Source organism: Triturus cristatus, chromosome 5_2 (genome assembly GCF_964204655.1).
Source record: "Triturus cristatus chromosome 5_2, aTriCri1.1, whole genome shotgun sequence".
NCBI lineage: Eukaryota > Metazoa > Chordata > Amphibia > Caudata > Salamandridae > Triturus > Triturus cristatus.
Window position 1 is genome coordinate 611,704,681 of NC_140588.1, and position 19,498 is coordinate 611,724,178.

Consider the following 19,498-nt stretch of genomic DNA (forward strand, 5'->3'; position numbering starts at 1 on the left):
GGATAAAACCGGACTGGTCCTGATGGATCAGATCGCACACCACGCTGACCAGCCGATTAGCCAGCACCTTGGCCAGAATTTTCGGTTCCGCATTCAAAAGCGAAATGGGCCTGTAAGACGTGACCCAATCACGCGGCCTCCCCTCCTTGTGAATAACCACAATAGTGGCTAGACGCTGGTCGTAACCCGCCGCGAGGAACATATCTCGAAGATGCGGCGCCAATGTATCCGGCTGCAATTTGTACAATTCAATGGGAAGGCCATTAGGACCCATGGCCTTACCAGAGGCGACTGAACGTATGGCCAGGGCGATCTCCTCAGATGTCGGAGTCGCGTCCATCAACGATTTATCCTCCTCCGAGAGGGAAGGCAACGCAATATCTTTAAGCAGGTCGCGAGAATCCTCTTCCGAGTGAGAAGATACCGGGGAATACACCCCGCGGAAATACTCTGCGAAGCAATCAACAATTTCCACCGGATCAGTAACACACACACCATCTACTCTCTCAACCAGCGGAACAACTCGACTCGCTCTCCTTTTTATCCAGCCACGCAATCAGTTTTCCAGCCTTATCACCCATGTCATACAGACGCCCCTGTTGCTCCCTACTCAGGCCGCTTCGGTGACTAGGGCCTTGTAGTCCGCTTGTTTGAGTCTAAGAGCATGCAGTTTGTCGTCCGTGACACCACAATCCAGGTCGCCCTCCAACTCAGTTATCTCAGACTAGATACGGGTCACCTCCTCCCGCTCACACCTCTTGGAATGGGAAATGAGGGACAGGGCCTCCCCCCGGAGTACCGTCTTGAACGCTTCCCACAGAGAAACAGCAGACGACACCGATCCCACATTGTCTCCAAAATATTGCTCAAGGGATTTAATCAAATCTGCGCGAATTGCGGGATTACGCAGGTACCAGGGGTTGATCGGGACCACCCTCCCCTCCATCCCCGAGACAATATCCAAGTGCAACAAGAGTGGGGAGTGGTCGGAAATACCCCGAGCAAGATGTCGCACCTCCCCGACCCTCCCTATTGCATTTTCAATGCTTTTTAAAAAAAAAAGTGAATTCAGAGATTTTTTTACAAGAAACTGAATTCTGTTATATTGAACAAAAATAAACTAATATTATTTTTGAAATATAAAAGTAAAGAAATGTTAGTTGTAATCAACCACATACAAAGCTAAAGTAAAAGAAAGAATTCTCTTCTAGAAGGCTGTTCAGCCACATAAGATTTTATGTCGGAATGGAACTGTTTGCTGTTCAGAAAGGGATTATATACAGTAATAACTTACAGCTGGCCAGGTGATAAGACAAAATGATAAGTGAACTGACTTTCTGCCATCAGAGTTCTTTCCGTTGGCAGCACACTATACCAACCTACAGACATTAATTACTCTGCAAATTTAAAAAGGCGACTCCCCATGTGAAGAGGAACTCTGTGACCCCATCCCTTCCTGGGGTAGATGTAATCCCTGATACCTACTCCACGGGTCAGTGAGTCTTATTAAAACCCATGTATGCCACTATTCTACAATACCCACATTAAACCATCATGGGATTAAACCAATCCTGGCTGGCGTATCCCAAGCATTGGGTGCTAACAAAACGGCACGAGTTAAGAGCTTGCTTTTCAGATCCTACAAGCAAAAGTCTTATAGTTCCATAGAACTTTACTACGCTTTAGTGTAATTCCACATACACTCCAAAATGCAAATTTTGCTGAACACAGAAATTCAATAGATACTGGTATTTAAGGAAAATATTAACCTCACCCACTGAAAGTTGATGCTGTCATAAAAATGGATGAATATGTGGCTTGGGTGAAATTGCTGTTTTCCTGGCCTAATCTCTTCTAATTTCGCTTTTAATGTGCTCCGCGAATTTTCCTAAATTATGCCAATGTTATCGTAGTGTCATCACGGGCATAACGAGAGCGACCAGAATTCTATCTGCTGTTCGCAACGCGTGTTTTTGGCACTATTATTTAAGGTGAAAATAGAGCGCTAAATGCCGGTTTTGCATTTCACATAATTTCAGGTGATTTTTGTTAAATTTCACATGTTTACGCAAAAGCAAATTCTACAAATTTCGCACAGCCCTAAAAATATATTCTACTTACCTGCTGTCCAATCCATATTTCTTTTAGTGCTAATAGGTTGAAGTCTTTTATTAAAATCCACAAGCTTCTGAGAGGAACAATATTTTTCGAACATTTATATCTCAACTGCTTGCAGAGGTGAGCCCTGAAGCACTGGGCGTGCTTGAGTGCGAGTCTCTTACTGTCAAACTCCTTGGTAGGCGTGGTGGAAGATTAGTTTAATCACGTCTCCTTGGTGGCCAGCCGTTGTGTACTTGGACGTAATCTACTTTTTTTTTTTTTTTTTTTTCAAGCAGGGAATACATTTTGCTAATTAGCACATACTTATCTACAAGCAGCAAGGTTAATAGTCCTTCAATAATCATTCTCCTTTATCACTTGAAAGCGATTGCCTACAATAGGGGTTTTCCCTGGAAGGAGCACGTGTTCGGTGTCTGGTCCTAATACTTGCAAGATCATCTGTATAACGCTTACCGATATGCTGCGTCCAAGTGCTTCGAAACCCGTGTGGTGCTTTAATAAATATATGCGCCTTTCTGAAAATTCTTGGCATTGAGTTTTTTTGACATCTGAAGGAGGGTAAAAAGAAAAACTCAGTTAAATTCGTGGTGATTGGATGTTATGAATTGCAGGTGAACAATAAATCTCAACAGCAGGTGCTCAAGCCACTGAGTTTTCTCCCTTGCTGCACTGCCCTGTGCCAAGAGGGCAGAGTGCGAACTATATAAATAACAATATTATGTAAGCTTTCTTTTCCTTTAAATATATCACATTTTCTTGATCAAGGGGTGATTAGTTAAGAGTCCTCGAATAACCAACGACTATACACCTTTTTGATTATGTGTGTACAAATATCCCAAGGTCCCTAAAGAGCCCTTGTTGACCAGAAGTGGGCCCTAACATACAAACTCGTTGCGTATCACTCTCTATGCATACATTTAAAATGGATTCCTTCAGAAAATAAATAACATTGTTGAGTCACCACAGTGTCAGTTTAACCTATGTTATAAAACGCAGCCTTGCTTTTTTAATGCCTCGTGAATAAGATGCGTCTGCCTTCCCCTATCTTGAAGCAGCGCCCCCTCAGATAGCATTTATTTGCTGTGAAAGTGCCCAATAAGAATGTGTGTGGAGAAGACGTTAAACCGGCGGGCTAATAAAGAGTAAGTGCTGACAGGCCGCGAGGCTGACGGGAAGTGGCGCAGTTTCCGACGAAGGAGCCCCGCAGTTTGTTTCTGGGAGGAGGCTTTGTAATAGGAAAAGCAGATCTCTGGTTTTAGCTAGTTCAGAGCTGCGAGGCGATGCCCACCACGAGACCTTTGTAGTGGGAGGCGCTCCCGTGCTCGTGCAGGCATGGCTGCTGGGTCGCATCGCTACTCTAGCTGTGAGCAAACGTGTCTCCGCCATCATGCTTATGCGACAGGGGGGAGAGGGTGTGAGACACCAGCGGAGACGAACGGCGAGCGAGAAGCGAAATGAAAGAGCAGTAGAAGCTACAAAGGCACAGTGGAAACAGTTGTCGGCGGTTATCCATTTACCTGTACTAGCAAGCACTTAAAAATGATCACAGCAGCCGTTACACGTCAATTGCCGCGGCTGCCGCCATTGCTGCAAAAGTAAAGAAATAGGTGTTTTTTTCTATTTCTTTACTTTTGCAGCACCCACGCTTTACCAAAGTAAAGCGGGTGCCGCGATTGGCCTAGGCGAGACCTAAAAAGCCCAGGAGTGCAGCATGCGCGCGCAGTCTGCTGTTTTTTGAAGCACATATGTATGTGCTTCAAAAAACAGCTGTTTTTCGAAGCACATATGTATGTGCTTCAAAAAACAGCTGAACGATGTCTGAAGGTCCTCCTCCTACGCAGCTCATGTGCGCTGCGTAGGCGAGACCTAACAACTGCCGGTGTTCAGCACCGGTGAGACCCGGCCCACTTAAATCCCTGAGCCTTCCACTTATCCATAATGTAGAAATTTCAGTGCTCAGATGCAGAGTCTTCGAATCAAGACTGGTGGCCTCGCCCATCCTCCTCCGGGCTTTGACGTCTCGCCCGTGCACGTCTTTCACTGCGGAAGTCTCCTGGTGCACTTGTAACGTCGGGGGAGGATGACTGAGTCAGGGAATGCTGGGGGACTGACAACCGCCCCCCACTCCACCCCAGCAATCCACAACCAGTGCGGACCTCGATCAGCCAATGATAGCAGCACGTTTAAGTTATAACTTGGATATGCAGCACCCTAGGAAGCACCCATTTTTCTCCAGTATAAATATTCATAGTGTTACCATGTAGCCCCGCATTGCAACACTTTTTTACGCATAATATTCTACTTTAGGAGTTGGAAAGGGCACTGTATTTAAAGTGCAATCCTCCAAGGAATGCAGTATTCTTGCAAATGCAAGTAAAAGAAGAAGAGCCCCACAACTGTAACTGTACAAAGACTTAAGTCTCTGCATGCACCCTAGAACCCAAACTATTATTGAGAAAAGTTTCTGGGTTACTCTGTATGCTTTGAGTTCAACCCATGTATATAAAGGTGTAAAGGTCTCTCATTAGCAGACTAGACCACAGATCTATATTTATAGTTTCTTGCGGAAACCAGAATAGCTCTTATCTACTGGTTTACATCATCTGTTTGTCTTGACGTGCGGCTTGGCAGGTGTGACTATAGATCATGGTTGTACACAGATTTCCCTTGTAGTTAACAGTGTGTAGAGAGGCCCTGCTGTATTTCTTAAGTCTACATTTGGGTTGCTGGATATTTAAAATGTGTTTACGTTCTTGTACAAAATGGCAAATATGGAATAATTATTATTTTTTTTTTTTCTTCTTGTCCTCAGTGTGGAGATCGGGGAAAGCGTTCGAGGCGAGGATGTCTACATCGTACAGAGTGGCTGTGGGGAAATAAATGACAATTTGATGGAGCTCCTCATCATGATCAATGCCTGCAAGATTGCATCTGCCTGCCGCGTTACTGCTGTTATTCCCTGTTTCCCCTATGCTCGGCAGGACAAAAAGGACAAGGTAGGACAGTGTCAAGAATCATTGTAATGCTGGAGGTGTTGAAATTGTTCAGTAGGACTTTGGTGAAAGTACCAGTCTTTCCTCGGGCTAAGATGTTGAAAGAAACCCATGCAAATGTACGCATAACATTTAAAATGAGCTTGTTCTCCGTCGTCCCTCAATCTTGCGGGGTCGGAACCGACTCTGCATACAAAATGAGTACCCAAATTGCAGGTTTTGGGCCTTTCTTGTGTGAGTGTAGAAGAGTCACAGCTGGTTTGTTTAATAATATGATCTTTGACCTGTATCTTGGATAATTTATAAAAACAGTAATAAGCGCTGACCTACTGAACTTAAACACTCTGGAAGTAGGCAGAAAGTATGCAGCCTTACACATTTTTCGATAATGTCTGCTTATTAATACCGCTGTTATGTGACTGCTCCTCATTCCTTCTGCACATAAAATCAAGGGGCATGCTACTGTGTGGCATTATTCTCCTGTTGTTTTCTCAGATTTTATTCACCATCAGTGCTTTGCCTAAATTAACCGCTTCAATGAACAACCAGTTTAAAAAAAAAAAGCACATTTTCATTTTGTTACAGCTGCTTCTGTCTTCGTGTTTTTGGTCTTATATTTATTTAAACATGGTGTCTGCTCAGCAGTTCTCCAAGTGTTCACTAGAGGTTAGTCGTGTGAGGTTGGCTTTGGCTTCTAAGAAGTATGTTGGTGTACTATAAAGGAAAAGACACACAATTGATGGACGGAATGCCGAACAAATCAAAACATTCACCCCAGTCAAGAGATCTGGGTTAAATCCATCATTCTTTTGCTCACCATGCCACCCCAGTTTAGACCTGGCTATATGCAAATCAGTCTTGACCCTGTGCCTCATTGGAACAGTCCAGCCCGAACTGCCAAGCAAGGTCCTCCCTGGACTGGAAACAAGCATCCTAGGACCGGTTTCGGGGTTTCACCCCTCTTCAGCCAGGATAGCTTGATTCCAGTGGCACAGTGAGCCCAGGACTCCCGTCTGTGCATACCTGGCGCACTTAGGGCGAGAAAGCAAAAGACACACAATTCCAAGTCCAGGGAGGACTTGGCAGTTTGTGCTCCATGCACAAAGATCATGCTTATGGCTTTGATCTATTCACGTCACTAAACATTCCTGCTACTGCGTTTCCATGAGAGGTCCTAATGACCTGTAGTGCACTGTGCTACTGTGACTTGACACTCCCATGTCAGGGTGGATTCTTGTCTAATTATGATGCTCAGGGTACCTCTTCGGTTCCAACCTACTGTTCCCCCTCAGTCTTATGTCAAGCCCACTGACTATTTGATGATTATATATAGAGGATTTAAAGATCTATAGAGCTGAGCCCTGTCAAGAACCTTAGATTGGCCGTAATTCAAAGGAAGCTGAAAACAGCTTGTTAAAGAAAAGCTCCCATTCAGCAAGCGCCTATCCCATCGAGCCAGCACTTATCCCATCGAAGAAAGAAACAAAACAGAATCCTTAAGGACAGTGTCTTTTCAGGATCGTCACTTGTACGTGGTTATTTAGTATGGCGGGCACAATATGTTCAACTTTAGGATTAGGTTTCTAGTTTATCTTTTTCAAGAACGCTCAAAATCCTTCAATGCGCTTGGGCGCTGCTGAAGCAGCGCACTTCAACTGTCCTTCATGTGGTAGAGCAATGTCTCCTTTTTGCGCTCTCTCTGGAGTGTCTTCTGACTAGAAAGTCCTTGATTTAGCATCTGCTCATTTGGTGTGGACACCTGGGCGTGCTCAATAGAGGTATTTTCTCTTCGGAGCTGAAATAATTATGCATTTCATGTCAGAATGAATGAATTTTGAAATAAGACCCTGCAGCTACAAAAAACGAGAAATTCTTCACAAAAGGAAAAGAACTCCAGTAAGGGGACTGTTATTTTGAACTATAGACTGTCGTTAACTCGCAACAATACGGAGAAGATTGGAAATACTGTGTCCTTCAACACACTTAACATTAAACTTTATTTGTAAGAAGATTTATAGAGAGAAGCTAATACCTCAGGATTTTTAGGTGAAGCGGGTATAAGAGTCTTTTGCTAGCTGGTGGGCGTAAAGTGGGATATGCAGGGAAGCACTTTCCATTCCTCTGTCAGGGATATATGCCTATGCCTTTCTGCCAATTCCACTCATTACTAAGCAGTTTTCAGACACAAAACCCAATGGAAGCTAATTTTGATAGCTCCGGTTTGGTACACACTGGTATAGTTCACAGACCTATGAAATCTTTGTCAGTTATTTGTTTTCAAAGCGAATGGCTTATGATTTGGGGACCAACTATTCACAGACATCTCTTCACTTAACTGCTTTGATGCTTCAGACTAAGCATATGAATCCCTAGATATCGGTTTTGCCTGCCAAGAGTCTGCAGGCAGCAAGAGCAACTTCCACAACTAAGACCTATTTGCATCTGAGCAACTAACCACTACATAGATTCACTGAAATTCTTTCACTTTACCTGGTGGAATCTGGGATTCAATATTTTTCTATTTGATTTATTCTGACTGTGTTCTCTGGTCCTTTTATTTTCTACAAGGGTGGTGAAAGATTTTCACTAGGATTGACTTGGTAGGTTAAAATCTCTCTGTCCTTGGTGTCCTCTTTTGGGGTAGTTGGCTTATCTATAGGCATTGGAGACATGCAAGTGCTTTTCATATGTCTTTCTTATATTACTTGTTGTAGCGAACAAGGTAACTATCAACCAATTGTTTTCATACCCAAGGTGCCTTCAACTTTCCACTTTAATGAGGAAAATCGGCTGCCAACTTATTCTTCAACTCTTTTGTAGCAGTCAGCTCTTGACCCTTTATGTCAAGTCCAATCAAAGCTGTCCTCTTTCGAAGCTTGGTATACATCTTCAGCCAGGATACGATGGGGCAGGAGGGCCTCGGAGAGTAAGGTCCCACTCCACCAGAGGAATGGCACCCACTGCTGTGCATTTTGTAAGTACCCCTTAAGGATTTCTGTTAGACAGCAAGGAGTGCTGCCCTCCACCCTTTTTGCAAAACACCACTGCCTCAACTTTAATTCAAGATCCACAAAAAGTGGCCCCTTGTTCGCTTTATGGTATTAAACAATCAGAAATGTCATTTGGGGCATTCTTTTGTGATATTAACCCATCATAAGTCTTTTAAGGTATACCCTTTTGAGCATTTTTATTGGCGATCATGTGTGCTAGGAGATGAGGAAAGGATTTGATGATGCCAGCTTCTCCTCCTTTAACAGCATTTAATTTAGGATAAGGCTTTATTGAAAACGCAGATGTCCTGTTTGCATTAAGTGCTGAGTATGTTTATTTGGTTTCAGGTTATCTTCCTACCTTCTTTTTATCCTCTAGTTTTTTTTCTGTCGGAGGATGAAGCGTTGACTGCCACTGAAAAGCTGTAACAATTGTTGGACCTGGCACCCTTGGTGCAGTGTCCTCTGACTTCTTTTACCTTCTGACCTCCTGTTTTGCTAACTTAATTTTTTGCTGGTTGTAGGATTCTGGGCACTTCAACCACTGCTAACCAGTGCTAAAGTACATGTGCTCTGTACCCAACACATCGTAGCATTGGCCTAACCACAGTCGGCATTTTTAATTTACTTAAAGTGCACTATACTAGGGATATATTCACTGAAAAAACCATAGGTTTCACACATGTTATAGTTAGCTGGACATTTTACTGATAAAAAACCAATGAAATTCCCCCGTTATAGTTACTGTAGGCAACTATAACTCACGCGACCGTAATCCTCTGCTGATGCTAATACTGTATTTAGACACTTATTTGCCCATGTCTTCTTCCATTAAATTTTAGCTATACATATATTACAAATATTTTTTTTTCATAAAGACACATATGTCATCAGCAGAGGATTACGGTCGCGTGAGTTATAGTTGCCTACAGTAACTATAACGGGGGAATTTCATTGGTTTTTTTATCAGTAAAATGTCCAGCTAACTATAACATGTGTGAAACCTATGGTTTTTTCAGTGAATTTGCAAGGTTTTTTAAATGCTAATTCCTAACTATAACGTGTGTGAAACCTATGGTTTTTTCAGTGAATTTGTACGTTTTTTTAAATGCTAAGTTACTTTTCGCCATTTGTGGCGTGCGCGCCCACTTAACGCAGTTCGTTCCGTGCGCGCACAGTGCGCTTCGCGCACCGTGCGTGCACAGTGAGCACGCGGTGCGCTTCGCGCACCGCGTGCCCACGTTACGCTACATGGGCCATGAACGCACGATGCGCTTCGCGCACCGTGCGCACATGGAGGACATATGATGAGCATCGCTGTGATAGGTAATATACATTTTAAGTTTACAAATGATAAGCCATGCACAAAAGGTGCCCTTCAGGCACCTTTTGCTCACGGGGTGGGGAGAATGTGGATTTTTTTTTTTTTTTAATTGTTTCTTACCGTACGCGTACGGTAAGCGTAATCGGCGAAAATTTCGAAAAAATTAAAATTACGGTTTTTCACTTGGGAGATCGTTGGGGACTCTCTGGGCATGGCTAGGTGATTGGGAGCTGTCTAAACAGCCCCTTTACATGTTTTGGGACTTTGTTTTTCAATCCCCTGTCAGAGTGGGAGAGAGAAAATGGCGGCCGCCGCTTCCTGGTTTCGACCGATTCGAATGTTTACTAAGATCTAAGGGCCAATCAGAATCGCGCACGTCACCGTACGCGTACGGTAAGCGCACCGTAAGTGCACCGTAAGCTGGCTCAGATATATATATTGATTTAAAGGCTATTTTCTCAGAATCTACTGAACAGATTTACACCAAACCTACAAAAGGCACTTCCTTGACCTGAGGACTACCTCTCTGCCAAATTTCATTAAATTCTGTTCAGCCGTTCGGGCTGTAGCTCGGTCTAAAGGTCCTATGGAAAAATGCATGGGAAAAACGCGTTTTGGGACCCCCCTTTTATCTCAGCCCCCGCTTGACGAATCCCCCCCGAGACTTTCAGGGTAGGAGCGGAGCGGAGCGTAGCGCCCCACCTATTTTGAAAAATTCGCGAGGATTCGTCAACCGGCGCCAAAGTTATTCAAAATAGAATGTTGCGGATTTCCTATGGAAACGTGGTCCTAACTATAACTATCTACTGGCGACCGCCAGTAGATATATATATATATATATTAAACTCTACTAGTGTAACTGCAAGACTGATTGTACAACATCAGTAGCCCTTTAAATATGGCTCAGGCCTGTGACTGCAGAACCTGTGTGTGCAGTTTAAACTGCCATTTCGTCCTGGCAAGTTAGCCTACTTGCCAGGCCCAAACCTTCCCTTTTATTACATATGCCACCCCTAAGTTAGTCCCTAGGCAGACCTACGGACAGGGTGTAGTGTATTTAGAAGGTAGGACAGGTACTTTTGACTTTACTTGTCCTGGTAGCTAAATTCGTTTTCACTATTGTAAGACCTATCTCTCCCATAGGTTAACATTGGTATTGCTTTAAAATGTCTCTTACGGGTAATTTCCAATTAGGAAAAGATGGAGCTTTGGAGTTTGGTGTCTTTAGACTCACAATTTAAAATCACAACTTATGGCGAAGTCGGATTTTAAATTGTAAGTCTGAGAATGCCACTTTTAGAAAGTGATTCAATTCCGCGCCAGGACAAGCGGCTCCCGGCACTGCCGTGACTCTACAGACCCCTCCTGACCGTTCCTTTGACACTCCCTATTCAGATGCTGATTCTTCCTTGCTGAGGATGCTGCTTTCCCTTTCATTCCCGGCTGGGATAATTCATTAGTACGACCGGAAGCGTTGTCTGCACCAACACCAGACCTACCCCCTGTCCTCTCCTCCCGTTCCGTTTTCACGGACACTGCATCGTTGTCATTGTACTTTTTGCACCAATTACCCCGAACGTTCTGAGGATCCAGGAGCGCATTGCCGCCTCCCTTTACGCTGTCCCTACCCTCCACCCACGCATAGCAAACTTTCCCAGGCATTCGATTCATCGTTGAGTCTTGAAGAGATCCCACCACTTCCATGGGGATCGAAACGTCGTCGACTCGCGTCTCTAAATTCTTAATTATACGCTGTATTCTATAATCGAGTAGGAGATGTTATACTGATCGTGACTTTCTATAATTTCAATTCTGCACACACTGAAAAGTCACTTTTTAAGTCACTTGCCTGCGGTAAGGAAATAGGCTGATTTCCTTTTAACCTACTCACGGTTTGCTCACTTATCCCACCGCATATTACTTGTTTTTTCGCTTTGTTATTAAATTACATTTATTTCTCTATTCGAGGACATGGATAATTCCAATTTTTATTGTAAAAATTGTGATACTATACCCATCCCAGTTGAATGGGACCTTTGCTGTTTTAATAAAAAAAAAAAAATTCTTTTAGAAAGTTGGCATTTTCTTACTTTAATCATTCTATGCCTCTGCCTGTCTCAAAACACGTCTGGGTTGGGTGACAGCGGGTCTTTGTGCATTCCTCTAGACAGTCACGCAAAGGGAGCTGGTGTGACATTTGCACCCTGTTGGTCCATCACCAGGCTAATGGGCCTTCCTGAGGTAGAATGGGACGGAGGAGCTGACACTTGCACCTGAATAGGGCTGTACCGGTACCCACACTAACAGCTGCATACCCCATGTCGTGAGTCTAGAGCCAGGGCAGGAAAGGTAGGGAACTTGTGTTTTCGCTGTGTTACTGTCATTAAAGTGACTTTACGCATTGCCTCTGGTTAAGCCTTACTGCTATGCCAAGCTAACGGAGGGTGAACACAGGTTAATGTAGGTTGTGTAGCTGACTTTCCCTGACTAGGACTGTGGTCCCTACTTAGACAGGTGCATACTTTTGCTAACTAGAGAATTAATTTCTAACAACAATGATCTCTTTATGACAAAAAAATTTAGAGTGGGATATAATCTCATTTCTGGTTATGAAGGTGAAACATGCCGGGTCCATTCGAGAGCAAACCATTTCAAGATAGGTGTCCATGGTTGTTAAAATAGGCTATGAATTTGCAGATAAATAACCTACCATTGGGTTTTAGAACTTGCTCTTCCAGATATAGGGCTGCTACACCAGCCCTGTTGTAAAGTGTTCTATTGTTGTGATTAGCGAAGCAACTATCTATCTTATCTTTCAAGGTTTAGAGCAGGTTTTCTAATTTTAGAGTTGGCATTTTACTCTGGAATTTGTGAGTTAAAAACTTTAAGTAAATGAGTGGCAACTGCTGTTTGGATAAATAAGAGTGTACATTATGAGTCTGGCATCCTAGGAGTAACCTGTGAATAAATGCAGAGCAGCACTTATGTGAACCTTACAGATCTGCCTCATTCGCACCTAATTTTGAGAAATTATTCATGTGTCTGGCACATTCTGTGTGTTGGTTTCATTCTGGAAAATCATTTTCTACTCCTCATTTAGCAAATCAAATGTCTTCCATAGTATGAGTTCTGTTGCACTCTTAAGTTGTGTTCTGCTTTATGCACCTAGCACTCCTCATTAGCAATTGTACACGCATACTTGTTATCTGTGACTGATGTTCAAACAGCTTAGTGCAAAAATAAAATGAAGCACCAGTGTCACAATTGAGTTTAAAAAATATATATATATTTTTTTTTTGTGTAGAGTCGTGCTCCAATTTCTGCTAAGCTGGTGGCTAACATGCTCTCTGTGGCTGGGGCTGATCACATAATCACCATGGACCTCCATGCTTCCCAAATACAGGTAAGCGGGATGAAGTGTATGAAGTAAAAATGTGATGTTTAGATAGCAATACATTTTAAAAATTGTCAAGGTCTGCACTGATGTGGTTCACGTGCATAATATTTTAAAACCTTATTTTAGTGCTATTTATAAGGTATTTTTAATGCGGTCTTCAAATTTGTGAAGAATATGACAGTCCTGGACAGAGAGTGGGATTTCATGTTGCCAGCATGTGTTGTTGTAGATCACATCATCTGCGCACTCCTGCCATCCTCTTGGGGTAGATATGTGCAAGTTGTTTTTCTTCAAAGAAGTCTTTGCTTTCTCTATCTCATTACTCCTTCCTTAGCCCACATTGCACCAGGACAGACTGTCTCCAATTTTCTTTTTCTTTTTCTTTTTTTTTTAGACTCCTGGCCCAGTGTTCAGGCGCTTAAGTTAAAGCACTGGGACTATCCTCCACTTTTCTGTTCCTTTCGGTTCCAGTATTTAAGTATCCTGATACATTGTTGAAGACTTATCAGAGACCTTGTCGCTTCTATTGCCAATTGCACTGGAGCAGTTTCCAACTCTGGCCTTATGAGAGAGATTATTGGGCTGGAGGAATTTGGAAAAATCGGTTTTCCATATTCCATATGTAATGCAAAGTTGTAGTGGTCCAATGCACATCGAGTCGGAGGCCTCTGCCTCCCCAACTGCAATGTGGAGTTGACCTGCCCTGTCTTCCAGGCATTTTGGAACAAGACATTTATTTAGTATTGGACAACGTCGCTGGGCACACTACAGGATGCACCATTTACACCCCATTGACATGCTGACTGCTTTTTGCTCTGAGGAGACCGAAAGAGAGGACGTCATGTGTTAGAGGTCATTTGCCAGTCCTGTGGCCCAAGATGCACTCTGCCAAAAGCGCAGACATCCATCTTAGGGCAAAAATACCCAGATCTACCATTCCTCTACTTGCACCTAGTCACCAACCCTATAGGGGATCAGCCTAAAACAGTGTCTGAGTCGGTGGCCAAGCACAACACGAGAGAGTCTGTCATTGAGCCCCAAGACTGGCCAAAAGAGGCATCCTCCATTCATTTCCGGCCTCAAAACTACTACACTGAGAGCCCTCCTCTGCTTCGGCGAAGCCTTGAGCCAAAGATTAGCCACCTCCAGAGCAGAAATCTGCATCAAAGCCAACCTCGAAGCATGCTCCATAGCAGCATCTTAAAGATCTCCACTCTAAAGTCAGAGGTGAATGCGCCCCCTCCACACATCGAACTTTTAGAATTGTCTGCTGCTTAACAGTGAAAATCTATATCCATGCTACGGGGAAGGTTCTTGATCATTCCATTCACCAGTCCCCCTACCTATAGAAGACACTCACTCACACTCACTCTCTCACACACGCTCGCTCGCTCACACACTCGCTATTTTGGAGAGCACCTCTGTGGAGCGCGAGGTTTTGTAACCACCCTAAATAAAGCAGGGACCAGCCCTGTGCCACACAGTCCTCCTGACATTCCCCATCCTCCACCACTGCCTCATACACCTCCATCACCTCAGTGGTCACCTTCACTTCTCTTGTTTTTTTTTTTTTGTTTTTTTTTTGGCGTTTTATATAGCGCAAACTTGACCTGAATCCAATCGGGTATCAGAGCGCTTTACATAGCACCAGTTACGTTACAGGAGGACACACATTTTTTTTTTTTTTTTTTGTTAGGCACGGGGAGATTAAGAGATTTGCCCAGAATCACAGGATGTTTTAGCGTAGTTACCGAGACTCAAACCCAGTTCCCAACAGGTCCGAGGTCGAGTGCCCTAACCGTTAGGCCAACTCCTCTCCCCTTGAGTCTCCTCATTCCTACCACACAGATTCTGACCATTATAACATTCAGGACCCCTACCTTGATCCTGAACCACCTAGGATGTGTATAATTAAGAGGAGGTTTATAATGTCCAGCCACAAGACTACAGTAACCTTGAGCCATATCCCCACAAGGTGTCAATCTGTGTGCAGTATTGTGGCCTACAATGCTGTAGTAATGAGATGCTGACTACCACACACTCAAAGTACATGTGGTAGTAGAGGAAGACCATTTCCTTGTTGAAACGTTTTCCAAAACTAACATCTGTGAAATATTAATCCATGCAAGAAAGCATGGCCAAGTTTGCCCTGGAACATTTTTTAAGGAACTCTTCAAGGTTCTGGTGTTGAGCCAGAAGGATGAGAGAAAAAATATAAACTTGTCTCATATGACCCTCTGTATATCAAAGGGCATGTACCATTAGACTCCCTGATCTAATGGCCAGGAGGAGAGCATGTGTCCATGCTAATGGGGATGCTGCTGCTCCTGATCATGAGAGGAAAAAGAGACTGCTGGCAAGGGTGTTGCTCTAAATGCAGCAACCCAATGGAGAATCGCCAGCTCTATCGGACTCCTTTTCTGCTCTGATCGTTGTCAGCAAGATAAAATGGAGCAGCTGGTGAAATGCCTACCAGAGGGGAAAAAAACTGGTGTAGGAAGGCAAAATAATCTTAAATGCTAATATTCTATGCATCCTGGATGTTGGCTGACAAAAAGCTAACACACGCATTTTCACATGGCTTAGTGTCTGGATTTTACCCTGATGTCCAACAATATGTAGCTTAAATATGTTGAAAATAGATTTCAAGAGTTGTGATTGAGTGGTGTTTTTGAAAAGTCGGGTAATAATAATGCACACTGTAAGGTCCAGGTCAAGAAAAAGTTCTGTATGAATAAAGAGGATGCTAGGATTAGGAATCATTCAATTTGGTAACCATTAAATCATACATGCCACTTTCAACCTCCCAAGATGTGGAGCCATACTTAACGCTGATGAAGGCACCGGATCTTAGATTTTATCTTGCACGGTTAAGAGTGAATTTAGATCATTACCTAGTGACCATCCCTATTGCCTGCACCTGGTTCACGTCACCCATGCGATGGTAGGTAACTCCAATTAGCTGAGCACTCTATGCTATTTTTCACCTTGTATACTTATTTTAGAATAAGGTACCTTTGCCCTAAACTTATTAGAAGAACATTTTTATTAGTCATCAAGAGGCTGTCACTATTTACAGCGTCTTGAGTCTGCTTAGATATGTTTCTCCTCGGATCTTAATCACCAGCCTGTCACTGCACAGGTAACTATTACTTCACCGCTCCCTCCCCTCATCCATAGTCTCCCCTTTTTCCTCCCCCGTAGAAATCCTTACTTAAGGTTAACTCTTCATTCTTATCCTCTAGGTTCTAATTAGCATCCCTCGAGCTTATACTTTTTTCATTTCGGTCTCACCGTACTTTTTCCTTCAAGACCACAAGTCCAAACCGGATCCAATTGGTGAGCGCGTAATTATTCAGAGCTCCTTGGTCACTAGCCCTCACAGGCACGCCGCATGTCTCCCCTCTCGCAGGCTATTGAACGCGGATGGATGTTTCACTTAGACTCCACATCGTAATCACTTCTCCTTGACTCTGCACTTCCGTCGACCCCACTATTGAATTTTATTAACGATCTCCGTGTAAAGGTTGAAGCCTCATTTGCGGTCACTCTAGTCTTTCGCCGTAATTATTTTTCCGCCATGAGCCTAGCATTCTATGTCATTGTACGCTGCTCCGCCACGCTCCACCACTCTGGACATGTTATTATTCGTTTTACTTTTAAAATCTACCACTACCCGCACCTTGTACAAGCATGAATTAGATCGCTACACTTCGCGTTGCCACCACACTGCCGCACGGAAGTAATTGCTCCGCTATTAGACTAAATCACCATCGGACGCTGTGCACCCGCATGTAGTCGATATTTCATAGGCCAATTATTTTTAATCACAATTGTGTCTTCAATCCTTTAATGAGTAATTTTTCACCCCCTGACGGCTGTTTTACCTTTAGCAAGGAAACACCCACCTCGATTACTATTGAGTCTCGCTGACCTGCTGCATGCTCCCCTGCCAGCATGCTCACTTTTATTCTTTAACCTTCCCCGCCTCTATATCAACCTTCTTTCTTTACTTCCACAGGCAATTTCTTATGCTCAGGCCAGAAATGTATTTTGTCCTGATGATGATCCTAGTATTTCACAACAGGATCGAAACGTCGTTGACCTAAGCAAACAACGTGCACATTATTCCATTGTGTTAAAGTGCATCTGTTGTTTTACAAAAGCTTCTAACATTGGATAATGTACATAAGCTCTGCCCTTCTTGCCTGAAATGCCTTTTTGTTTATTTGTATGTAATTGATTTGTATGTGTTGTCAGTTCTCCCTGGTGGATACAGGACTGTGTCCCACAAAAAGTATGTTCTTGTATCTGTGAATATTGCATTGAAGAATTAAAAAGGGTTTGTCCGGCTGGACATCCCCCCAATATAGTATCGATTCCGGACTATATTTATCCTTCCATTACCCTTACTGTTCTAAGGACCAATGTTTCTTTAAAATACTATTACCCAAGGTCCTTGATTACCTCTTTTGGGTTCCCTTGTTTTTTCAAATAGATATGTTTTTCAGTCCTGAAATGTATTACTGTAACCCTGAGTTTAAGGAACAAATGCACTGTGATCTGTGCTTTTGGCTTTGATGCAGGTTCACGTTGATTGCTTAGTATAGATTTGGTTAGCATTAAGCGATTCCAGAAGGCAATGTGAACGATTTTGTGGGACGATTTTTATAATTTATTATTTTAAAGAGAGCTAAATATTTTAGCTTGATCATTACATTTCATTATGATTTTATTGAAGTGTGAAATTTTGGCAGGTGAATTCATAGTGCTTTCATGGTCAATACAGACTGAATAAAAATGTGAAAAAGCGTGGCCAGGAACATGGCCGGCTAGCAGCTTCTGCTGGAGCTCTGGCAGCCCGCACTGAATTCTGACGCAGACATCTACCTCCCTCCGACTTGGCCACCCGGTGTCGACAACCAGTGCCACTGACAACCCCTGCCCCCGTCCTCCCCCCCCCCCCCCCCCCGAAATACGCGCCATTAGAGGATAGATTATTACAAGAGGAAATGCTGAATAAAGCTGTCTCATGGACGTACAAAACCCTAATTAATAACATCCCTGACAATCTGAGAACACTCTGGTCCAAATGCGAAGTTACCACAGGTCCACTAGAAGACATTGACTTGGAGGGGGCCCTGATACCACCAAGAGAGGTGGCAATTAAGCTATGATTGATATAATTCAAAGTCCTCCACAGAGTATATTTTGATATGGTATGGTTGCAACCTATGGGAAGGGCGGAGACACCCAACTGCTTACGCTGCAAAACTGATAAGGGTACTTGCATACATACGCTATTGGAATGTCCACATATTTAAAATCACTACACCGGATTAGGGGATAGTCGATGGACGTCCCCTTTCACCGAGGCCGTGCCACCAGGAGGGACTTGGTCTTGAAACTGGGCTGGGAAGGGGCATTGGATTCCTCTCCTGAAATGTATACGCATGCCAATGCCTCCTGACTATTGATCATTTGAGTTCACCATGTACTGTTTTCTGTGTGCAAACCTCACTTCCCAATGTAATGGCTGAATTTATATAAATAAAAACAACAACAAAAGCTGGGAAATGACGTTATCAGCATGCCTCTTGATTGGTATACATCTTTTTGAACCCAAGGTAGACCATATACTTCAGGGGGGAAATAAGATACTGCCAAAGACATGCGCACACTCCAATCCTGTCCCCCAAAACAGGGTTTCGTAAACAGCAGATGAGGAGACGCTAAGGCTTCAAATATAACAAGTACACAGAGTTGGTTGTGGTGTGCACTGTTCACTGCGAACCGAAGTTCTTCACAAAATTAATCACAATGTGAACCTCCGTCTGCTTCGTAATCTTGTGTTTCAGCATTTATTTCCTTATACATAATATGTAATTAGTTCATTACATTGGCTCCATGCTAATTGTAAAAGGTCCTAATGCCTTACAACAAAATGTTATTTCAAACAGTTTGTTATGATACAAATAATGACATAGACATAACATTTAAAGAACTACATTCTGTTCATTTTCATGCCAGATGCATTTTGGGACTCCAAGGGGCCTTCCTCAGGGGCATATCTTATTGCCATTTTTTGCCAGTGCAAAATTAATGAAGATGCTGCTTCCTATCTAAAATGATTCCATGTACTTTAGGTACAGTTCAGATGGGAACTGAGGTGCCCTAGTAAGCCCCTAGTATATGGTATACTATGTACCCAGGGCATAGGTACCTCAGAGGCCTACCGGGGGCTGAAGCATGTATTATGCCACCCCTGGAAAGCCACCCAAAATGACACCACAGGTCTGCTACTGCAGCCTGGGTAAGGTGGTCATTGCACCCCTTACCGAGATATAGGTTCACTATATCTCACCGTATACCCACATATAAACCTATAAGTCACTCCTATGGCAGGCCTTATCAATCCTGAAGGCAGAGTGCTTGGTTGGTGGCCCTGCATATGAGCAGAGCCCCTCTGCAGCGTTCGGAGACCCTTCTCTGATGCTGTTGGTCCTGCAGCCTGACCATATACTCTTAAGTGCATTATAACCAAATGGTAAATGCTAACTTTGGACTGGCTGCACGGAAGTATGATCCCACCCTTCTAGAGGGAGAGACATGACAGCACTGGTATACCCGGTAGAAACTTAATAGAGCCCGGGCATCACAAAACGGATGCTGC

At 43.4% G+C, this 19,498-nt stretch overlaps 1 protein-coding gene across 1 annotated transcript in view; it reads left to right on the forward strand.

The window, feature by feature from the left end:
* LOC146829064 (ribose-phosphate pyrophosphokinase 1) overlaps window positions 1–19,498 on the forward strand; it is a 143,010-nt gene that overhangs the window by 20,052 nt on the left and 103,460 nt on the right. The window contains exons 2-3 of the mRNA XM_085607692.1: window positions 4,934–5,117; window positions 12,733–12,831. Coding sequence (XP_085463818.1) covers window positions 4,934–5,117; window positions 12,733–12,831 — 283 coding nt within the window. The remainder of the gene's footprint in view (window positions 1–4,933; window positions 5,118–12,732; window positions 12,832–19,498) is intronic.